The following is a 10427-nucleotide window of genomic DNA, read 5'->3' as shown; positions in this document are numbered from 1 at the left end:
ACATGATTTATGAACTTGGCAATTAAAGAGTAAAAATCCTGTATTTTCTAAAAACATTCTGTAGTTTTGATCAGGACTGGGGTTGATGAACAGATTTATGTAAAAAAAAAATTGAAAAAAAAATGTATCTGATACATTTTTACAGCAGTTTAATTTAGTGGATGTTTTCATCCCGAACGTAGCGAAAGGGTAGTGAATTTGAACAATACACAAGGGTTAATGCCCAATTTTGCTTTGCATTTATGAGACTAAATGATGAAACAGAAATGAGAATGAAAGCCACGGACACAAGAATTCATAATTGCAGATTTTATTACTACATCAGAACCAGTACGAGAACATGGATTCCCAGCACACAGAATCTTTATAGTGGAGGATTACTCTTCATCGTGTCCTTTCTGTAATAAAAGAGAATGTAAGTGCCATTGTAATCTATGTTGTACTAAATTCCAATATTTAATTGGATAAAAAAAATATTACCTTGGATCCTGAATCACGGCTCTTGGCTCTCAGCTTGTTGACCTGAGATTCAGCAATATCAGCCCTCTCCTCTGCCTCATCCAGCTCATGCTGCAGTTTACGGAACTTGCCCAGATTAACATTAGCCTGTTCCTCCTAAAAACACAAGGACCAAACATATTGTTAAAATAATACAGAGACAGCAATGCTTCAATATCTGAGTGAGATTGTTTACTCACCGCCTCCTCAGAAGTTCTCTTGTAGGATTTGACCTTCAGCTGGAGTTTGTCCACCAGATCCTGCAGGCGAGCCAGATTCTTTCGGTCCTCTTCAGTCTGCAGACAGGATACAAAGTGATTTCACTGTTATCTGGTATGAATTATGGTATGAATAAATATGCATTTATTTGTATGTCAAAGAAAGTGACCTGGTAGGTGAGCTCCTTGATGCGTCTCTCATATTTACGGACTCCTTTCACAGAGTCGCTCGCCTTTCTCTGTTCAAGCTCCACTTCATTTTCTAGCTCTCTCACCTATCAAAATAGAGAATGATTATACATTTACCAAACTCTGAGCGCATCTAATTCTTTACAAAATGCATTATTAAGAACTGAGTTTCAGAAACTTACCCTGGCTTCCAGTTTCTGGACCTGCTTCTTGCCTCCCTTCATGGCGATCTGCTCAGCTTCATCCAGACGGTGCTGCAGGTCCTTGATGGTCTGCTCCATGTTCTTCTTCATGCGCTCCAGATGAGCACTGGTGTCCTGCTCCTTCTTCAGCTCCTCAGCCATCATGGCAGCATCAGTGATGGCCTTCTTGGCTTTTTCCTCAGCATTCCTGCACTCCTGCACTGCCTCCTCAACCTCAGTCTGAAGCTGAGTATTATCTCCCTCCAGCTTCTTCTTCTGATTCAGCAGGCTGGTGTTCTGAACATGGACAATATTCACATTCATGTATGTAGTCTCTAGTTGATATTGTGTACTAAGAGAGGGTTTAAGGGTTTTACTTGTGTTTGTCTAATGCAGAGATGTGTCATACCTGAGAATGCAGGAGCTGAACTCTCTCACTGACATCCAGCAGTTCCTGCTCAGCCAGTTTCCTTCCTCTCTCAGTTTGTTCAACTATGGATCTCAGCTCATCCAGTTCAGCCTGGAGCAGATTGTTGCGTCTCTCCACAATGGCGATGTTCTCTTTGAGATCATCACCACCACGAAGAGAGTCATCCAGTTGCAGTTGGGCATCCTGTAAAGTACAAGTTTTACAAATGAAAAGACTGAATATGTTGGATTTCATAAAATCTTGATTTGAAGATTCGTCATACTTTGAGATGTCCATGAAGACCCTTGAGTTGCTTCTGGGCTTCTGATGCCTGCCTGTTAGCCTGGCTGAGCTGAATCTCCATCTCATTGAGGTCTCCCTCCATCTTCTTCTTCAGCCTGAGAGCTTCATTTCTGCTGCGAGTCTCTGATTCCAGTGAGCTCTGCAGGGTTTCCACCACTCTCTGCTGGTTCCTCTTGGCCTGCTCCATCTCTTCATCCTTCTCCGTCAGCTTACGTTCAATATCAGCCTTTACTTGATTGAACTCCAGTTGAGCTCTCAAAATCTTTCCTTCCTCATGCTCAAGGGAGCCCTTTTAATAGGAAATAAAGTTTGTAAGTTCTTTCTCCAAAATCAGCCTTATGTGGACAAAATGCAAAAGAAATGCTAATTTAGATGTACCTCAGCTTCCTCCAAGGCTGTCTGGATTTCTGCTTTTTCCTGCTCCAGCTGCTTCCTAATTTTCTCCAACTCATGGATGTTCTTTCCTGACTCTCCAAGTTGCTCAGTGAGGTCAGAAATTTCCTCTGTTACACAGAAAAATAACTGTTAGGGAAAAATATGCTGAATATAACATCTGTTAACTCTGCAGGTAGCAAAAATATAGTCACCTTGAAGGTTCTTGTTCTCTCTCTTCATGGTCTCAAGATGATCCAGGACTTCTTCATAAGAGTTCTTCAGTTTGAAGAGTTCAGTGCTGAGAGATCTAGACTCCTTCTGGGCACTTTCTAGTTCAGTCTGAGACTCCTCATACTTCTGCTTCCACTCAGCCAAAACCTGATTAGGCATTATTATGGTGAATTAATTGCTGGATAAAATTACCAAAAATTACATATTCAAATATTAATTCTGTGTATTACCTTATCAAAGTTTCTTTGCTTCTTGTCCAGAGCAGTAGCAGCAGCATTGGATCTCTCCACATCCACCATGAGATCTTCAATCTCATTCTGTAGCCTGTGCTTGGTCTTCTCCAGAGAGGAGCATTTAGCATTAACAGCTTCCACAGCTTCTTCTGCTTCTTGGAGACGCTGAGCCAATTTTTTTCTAATTGTGTCAGAAAGGAGATTTAAAGGACCGATTAGAAATAATAAAACTTACAGTATAGTAAATAGACTAATAAAGTATTTCCCCTGCTTCTTACTTAGCATCCTCCAGCTCCTCAGTCCTCTGGATGGCATCAGTTTCATACTTGGTTCTCCACTGAGCCACTTCAGAGTTAGCCTTGGACATACTACGCTGCAGCTCAGCCTTGGCTTCCTGTTCCTCCTCAAACTGCTCCCTCAGCAGATCAGAATCATGACGAGCAGACTGAACTGCATGAGCCAGGGCATTCTTAGCCTGAAAGAAAAAATAGTCAGTTGCTTGGAGATGATTTCTGTTGCCCTACTGTGGAACAAAAAATATTCAACTTCTAGAAAAACATTATGGATCGCAAAACAAACCTTGATTTCTTCTTCGAGCTGTCTCTTGAGGTCTTCAATTTGCTGAGTGTAGGACTGCTTGCCTCTGGTTAACTGAGACACCAGGGAGTCTTTCTCCTCAAGCTGTCTGGAGAGTTCACCTGAAATAGCAGGAAAAATTAGTTTGTTGACGTTAGGACAACTGTGCATTTCAAAACTAAAACTTACTCAGCAAACATTGCTGTATTTTGTGTTCTTACCATTCTCAGTTTGCAGCTTGGCTTTTTGCATGGTGAAATCATTGATTGTGCGCTGACCTTCCTCAGCCTTGGTTCTGTACTCACTCATCTGGTCTTCCAGAGTTCTGCACATTTTCTCCAGGTTGCTCTAATATAACATATATTGAGTAAGTAAATCATATTGATTATAATAATGGTCTTAGCGACGTACATTTCTGTTTGGCCACAAACCTTTGACTTGACAATTTGTTCCATGTTGGAGACCACATCATCAAGCTCTAATTTCAGTTCACTCTTCTCTTTCTCCAGCTTCTGCTTCACTCTCTGGAGGTTGTCAATCTGCTCTCCCAGATCCGCCACACTGTCTGCATGTTTCTTTCTCAGTGTAGCCGCAGTGGACTCATGTTGCAGAGTGGCCTCTTCAAGGTCTCTGCGCAGTTTCTGAAACTCAGCTTCACGTTTCTTGTTCATCTCAATCTGGGCAGCAGTGGCTCCACCAGCCTCCTCCAACCTCTCACTGATCTCCTCCAGTTCTCTAGACAGATCAGATCTCTGTTTCTCAACTTTAGCACGGGCAGCTCTCTCAGCCTCCAGCTCTTCCTCAAGCTCTTCAATACGAGCCTAGAAATGGAGTAAATGGAATATTTTGATATGAATCAAAGTAAATTTAAACGATTCTTTTAGATGATTTAACTTCGGTTTAAACATACCTGCAGCTCCTTCAGTTTCTTCTGGAGCTGGGAACCAAGGGCTTGTTCATCCTCAATTTTGCTGTTGAGCTGGCCAATTTCAAAGTCCTTCCTTTAAGATGATATCAGAAATCTTGATGAGATTTGATTTCTTATTCTATAATTTTTTTCAGAATGAAATGTTTGACATGTTCTTACTTCTTCAGCTTCTCCTCCATTTGCTGTTTATCATTTTCCAAGTCCATAATGCTCTCCTGGGTCAATTTTAAATCACCCTCCAGCTTTCTCTTGGCCCTCTCAAGGTCCATGCGTACCTTCTTTTCTTGCTCCAAGGATCCCTCAAGCTTATTATATAAAATATAATTAATTTACATTGTTTTGCAAAACATATCACACATATGTATATTTAAAACAAGATTTTGCCAACATGTGCGTAGTGAGATTTTATTGTACTCACATCATCCACTTGTTGCTCCAGCTTGGCTTTGGCTTTTGTGAGTGTGTTGACTTTGTCTTCTTCACTCTGGAGGTCATCCAGCGTTTGCTGATGGGCCTCCTGAAGAGCTTTCTTCTCCTTGGTCAGCTTGGCGATGATTTCATCTAGTGCTGACATTTCCTCAGTGAGGTTTTTAACCTAAGCAAAAAGTCCATTCGGTCAATAAACACTCCAAACACACCATGTATAATGCTGGGGAGAAAAAAACCTCTTAAGGTATGACAGCTAACCTTATTCTCAGTGGCATGTTTCTCTTTCTCCACTTTGGCCAGAGTGAGCTCAAGATCATCAATGTCCTTCTTGAGCTCAGAACATTCATCCTCCAGCTTTCGTTTCTTCGCAACCAACTCTGCATTCATTTCCTCTTCATCCTCCAGCCTTTCTGTCAGCTCTTTGGCTTTGGCCTCAAGCTGGATCTTGCTCTTGATCAGACCCTCACATCTCTCCTCAGCATCACAAAGATTATCTTGCTCCTATCAGAGTGAAGAAAATAATTTATGAATAATACATTTTTTTTTGACCTATGAAAAAAAAGTGAAAAGCTGTTTTTTTTCTATATGGACTTACAGACTGCACTGAAAGCTGCAGGTCGTTCTTCTCTTGGAGAAGAGAAACCATCTTTTCCTCAAGCTCCTTTCTGCGGGATTCAGATTTGGCATACGCCTCCTTCAACTTCAGGAATTCTTCCTTCATGTTGGCCATTTCTTTCTCAGTCTCTGCACTTTTCAGCAGAGGCTTGATCTTGAAGTAGAGCTTCATCCAGGGCCAATTCTTGACACCCATGAAAGCACGTATATTCCACTGGATCACCAATAAAGAATCTCTATAGAGATTAAATTAGAATGTTCAGTCTTGCATTTTAAATGTAACTTCAAGAATATGTTAAAGATTGAAGAGCTAAAATCGAACCTTCTCTCCACAATTTTCTGGAACTCAACTCTTGATAGAAAACCACGAGCCCTGGACTGAATTCCAGTTATAATAAGTGCAAGACGGTCATCTCGCATCTCTTCAAGAGTACCCAGAAGACCAGCCTTAAAAAAGACCTGTATAGGGAAGAATTTTGGATCAGAAAGGATGACAATGGAAAAGTGGCTTTGGAAAAAGTTAATGTTAACATAATTATACCTTAGTATGTCCTAACTTGTACTGGCTGTGATCGATGTCCAGAGAGCCCAGAAGTTTTTCTGCTCCCTTCTTGTTATCAATGAACTGTCCCTCGGGGATAGCAGCAGGATTTAGGATGCGGTATCTACCAAAAAAAACATTAACAATTATTTTAATATGTATTTATTTTTATTTCTATCAAATGCTTAAATATGCATACTGAGTGTTAAAAAGAAAGCAACTTAAAATAACTTGAGTCATACATAAAATTATTTTGTAAGACATGAAAGCCATTTGGTTTCATACTAACCGTTGTTTGAAATCTCCATACTGGATCCTGTTGGGGAATCCCTTTCTGCAGATCCTGATGCCCTCCAGCACACCGTTACAGCGCAGCTGGTGCATGACCAGAGGATTCTCCATCGCCCCAGGAGTCTTACTCTCATTGGGGATGAGGCAGCGCACAAAGTGAGGGTGAGTTGACCTCAAGTTGGTCATCAACTTGTTCAAGTTCTCCTATGATTAAAAAACAAACCATAACGTCATAAGGTAAGCAATTTTGTATAACTTTGTAGTGAACACATTTCTTTTGATAATTTGTTGCAATATTCCATACCCTATGGAGAGCTGAAACAGTTTGGAAAGAAGAGCCCTTCTTTTTAGCTCCTTTACCTCCCTTGGCATCTTGGGCTAAAACCAAAGGGAAATGTAAAAGAAAATGTTTTAGCTTATATCATTCTGACCCAAAACAAAATATATGTACTGAATAATCTATACTGATGATCAGTCACCTGAGTCAGCCCCAGCATATCCAACAAACAGAATAGACAACAGCTTCACGGTAGACTTTTGGAAAAGTCCGACCACAGTCTCATTGAGAGGGTCCTTGTTCTTTACCAGCCAGTTTGAAATATTATAGTCAACAGTGCCAGCATAGTGACCCAGGGCAAAATGGGCCTCTGGTCTACCCTTGATAATCCTAGGCTTGTGGAAAGTAGGATTTTTCCCCAAATGGTTGTCATAAAGCTTAGCTTTAAATGTTGCATCACTGGCTTTGGGGAACATGCACTCCTCTTCAAGGATGGACATGATACCCATGGGCTGCAGAGAACAAAATATAATGTAAAAAACAGAGAACACACAAAAATGCAGCAGTATTTAAAAGGAAGTAAGCATGATAATGTTTATAATATTGATGCACATTAGCTTACCTTCTCAATAAGCTCAATACAAGCTGCCAAGTCCATGCCAAAGTCAATAAACTCCCATTCAATGCCCTCCTTCTTGTATTCCTCTTGCTCCAGCACAAACATGTGGTGGTTGAAGAACTGCTGCAACTTCTCATTAGTGAAGTTGATGCACAGCTGCTCAAAGGTGTTGAACTGCAGGTGGAATATATTGTATAATCACAATGGTCAAACAGGTTGCACTGCTTGTTGGATTTGTTCCCGAATAACAATAATTTCAGCTTACATCAAAGATCTCAAATCCAGCAATGTCCAGCACACCAATGAAGTACTGGCGAGGCTGTTTGGTGTCCAGGGATTGGTTGATTCTCACAACCATCCAGAGGAACATTTTCTCGTACACTGACTTTGCCAGAGCACCAATAGAGTAGTACACCTGATAAAAGATTGAACGTACATTAAAAATATTGCATTTTTTATTTCTGTAACACGATTGCAAAGCTTTAAATTTGTCATGAGATGAAGTTTCTCCACCTGCTGGACACTCTGTCCCTTGGTGACCCACTCATTTCCGACTTTGACTCTTGGGTGGCACAAACCCTTGAGGAGATCAGCAGAGTTCAGGCCCATCAGATATGCGACTTTGTCAGCATCTTGGGAGGGGGCACATTTTTTTTTAATTTAGAAGCATTTGTCAAAAAGCCACCAGTGGCAGTGTGGTAATAATTAACATCACTTGCCTTCAGTCCCATCAGACTCAGCCTGCTCCTCTCTTTGCTTCTGCTTGAACTTCATGTTACCGAAGTGCATGATGGCACCAGTCAGCTTGTAGATACCATTCTTTTCATCTGTAGTGAAGCCCAGCACATCGAAGGCGTCCTGTAGTTTGAAAATAGCATGACAAAGCAATAAGATATAAGTCTACGTTTTCATGTACATTTTGGGATACTTTTCAGCTGTATATTTTGTTTGCAATATATAAATGTCACTAACATCAGTGGCAATCAGCTCTTCAGAATCATCAATAGAAGCCACTTGTGTTTCTCCTTGGGAGATGTAAGAGTAGTCATAGGGGTTGTTTGTGATGAGCAGCATCTCTGTAAAGAGTGGGCATCACAGTTAGATACAGTATGCAGACATTTTTTAAAGTTGTACATCTAATTCTAGCACATCAAAACTTACCCAGCAGTTCTGGTTTCTTCTGAGACAGAATCTGGTAGAAGATGTGGTAGTCTCTCTCAGCCTTGAGCTGATAAGTGACACGAGACTTCTCCAGCAGATCTTAATAATTAAACATTCATAAAATGATGGCTGTTAAATGTATATGTATGCATTATAGTGGTCAAATCATAGTCGGAATAAAATAAAGCATACTCACAAGTTTCAATATCTGCGGAAGACAATTTTCCACTCACACCAAAGTGAATTCGGATGAATTTACCCTGTTCGGTTAGAAGAATAAAATTACATAATCATTAATGTTAATTATATTCAACATACACTATTTGTATACATTCTCCATAATATGGGAGGACTTACGAATCTGGAGGAGTTGTCGTTTCTGATGGTCTTGGCATTGCCAAAGGCCTCCAGAGCAGGATTACACTGGATGATTTGATCCTCCAGAGTACCCTATAAACAAACAATATCATCCCAAAATCTCCAAAAGAACAATAAATATATTTTTGTCATGTAAAGCATTTTATTCAGTAGAGGTAGTTTTGTGGCTATATTCACCTTCTTCTCAGAAGCTGCATCCTTTTTCCCAGTTACAGCAGCAATGCTGGCAAAATACTGGATGACTCTCTTGGTGTTCACAGTCTTTCCAGCACCGGATTCTCCACTGTGGATTTAAAGGGGGTTTATTTAAACACATTAAGCTAATTTAATCTTACCGAGATGAGTCTGAAATGACTTACGTGATCAGGACAGACTGGTTCTCTCTGTCTGTTGGGTGAAATTCACAAAGAAAGAAGTTTTATGTATAATATATTTTTGTTTTGTTAGTTTGTCGAATAGATGTGAAATACAGTTCTAACCTGACAGCATGTACTGGTAGGCATTGTCAGAGATGGAGAAGATGTGAGGAGGAGCTTCAGTCCTTTTCTTTCCTCTGTAGGCTTTGACCACAAAGGGATCGTACACTGGCAGCCACTTGTAGGGGTTGACAGTGACACAGAACAGCCCTGAATAGGTCTGTAATGTGACAGATGAATAGGTTCACTACAGTTATACACATTTTTACTGGCAGTAATTTGATTAAGACTCAATGTTCATCACTCACGTAGATCATCCAGGCTGCGTAACGCTCTTTGAGGTTAAACAGCACAGCGGGCTCGTGCAGGAAGGTGAACATCGCCATGTCCTCAATTTTATCGAACTTCGGCGGGTTTTGAGGGTGAACATCAACGTCCTTAACAGTTACTGTCTGTTGAACAGAGAAAATGAATTAGTGACTTTATATGATTGATGATAATTGTTGTTTTTTGATGCAAAACGAAAGTATTTTGTGTTCCACATTGCTACTTTTATGTAAATTATATTGCATATATTTCGGCTTTTTCTGAAGTGTTGTTTGCCTTTCCAAGGCATCCTTACCTTTCCAAATTCAGTGTCAACAGTGACTTTGTCACCATCTCTGCTGGTGATGGTGGCTTTAACGTACTCAACCTCAGAATCGGGCACAAAGCATTCTTTCTTCATGTCGAAGGGGCGAGTTTGGGCCTCCAGACGCTCCTTGTCTGACTTCCGCAGGAACATTGCGGCAGCCCCAAACTCTGCCATTAAGGCGTCACCCATTCTGAAATCTAGAAGTATACAGCCTCATAAATATAATTTCCTTCTTTCACAAAAACTGTACAGAAGCACTCACAAGTGCGAGCACTCACAAGTCCATCCCAGTTAAAGAAATGACTAGACATTTCTCACCTTGTGTTTGTCCAAACTCTGTACCCTATAACTGCAGAGCTGGTGTTACGCTAAGGATAAAACAAGAGTCATTAGCATTTGAAATCACTGATGTGATATTGATCGTTACTGATCCCTACACCTAAACTTGTAATGGATTTATCTTATTGTGTCAGCTTTGGAAAGAGTGTTTGTGAGGTCCAGGAGATCTTCCTTGGTCTTTTCTGTTAGGAGGCTTACCTCAGGATGTCCTGTGTGTTGTGCCACTCCAGAGTTGATGCTACCTTTTTAAAGGGAGTCACTGATCCCAAAATGGTGGTTTGTCGTGGATGCCCCACCCTGGTCCCGCTAAATAAACCTTCAAATGATTGGATGACATAGGATGTCCAACGGCAGTTGACATATATGGTGTGATGTAACAATAGGCTTTGGGTGGAAGGACAAAAGAACACACATGTTGCTTTAAAGATTCATCAACACCATCCTAATCGGGAACTCCTTTTACAACGTTGTCTCAGGTCAACAAGAACAACAGTTGGCTATTTTGGATCCCTTCCTCAATGACATTTGAGAAACATGAATCTGTCATGGTATGCTACAAGAATTCTTATTGTTCATCAGCCTCAC

The 10427-nt window shown here is 40.7% G+C and overlaps 1 protein-coding gene across 1 annotated transcript; it reads right to left on the bottom strand.

Moving 5' to 3' along the window:
- Positions 1 to 296: 296 nt before the first annotated feature.
- LOC307119720 (myosin-7-like) lies at positions 297 to 9692 on the bottom strand (the record flags this gene model as incomplete). The annotated part of the gene is made up of 37 exons (XM_079806169.1): positions 297 to 398; positions 481 to 615; positions 699 to 794; positions 887 to 991; positions 1088 to 1384; positions 1497 to 1700; positions 1780 to 2088; positions 2178 to 2302; positions 2387 to 2552; positions 2636 to 2819; positions 2917 to 3113; positions 3218 to 3336; positions 3436 to 3562; positions 3646 to 4035; positions 4125 to 4215; positions 4302 to 4447; positions 4561 to 4737; positions 4830 to 5072; positions 5167 to 5422; positions 5509 to 5645; positions 5728 to 5851; positions 6017 to 6222; positions 6323 to 6396; positions 6498 to 6807; positions 6918 to 7088; positions 7180 to 7329; positions 7428 to 7546; positions 7634 to 7772; positions 7887 to 7990; positions 8076 to 8174; positions 8272 to 8335; positions 8433 to 8525; positions 8631 to 8736; positions 8813 to 8840; positions 8933 to 9089; positions 9178 to 9321; positions 9492 to 9692. The coding sequence occupies 37 exons, from the start codon at positions 9690 to 9692 to the stop codon at positions 378 to 380; spliced, it is 5814 nt and encodes a 1937-aa protein (XP_079662295.1). The 3' UTR covers positions 297 to 377.
- Positions 9693 to 10427: the final 735 nt, after the last annotated feature.

The sequence above is a fragment of the Gobio gobio genome (genome assembly GCF_949357685.1).
Source record: "Gobio gobio genome assembly, chromosome: 23".
In the NCBI taxonomy this organism is placed as follows: Eukaryota; Metazoa; Chordata; class Actinopteri; order Cypriniformes; family Gobionidae; genus Gobio; species Gobio gobio.
Note: the sequence above shows the minus strand (reverse complement) of the source record. Positions and strands in the feature narration are given on the sequence as shown.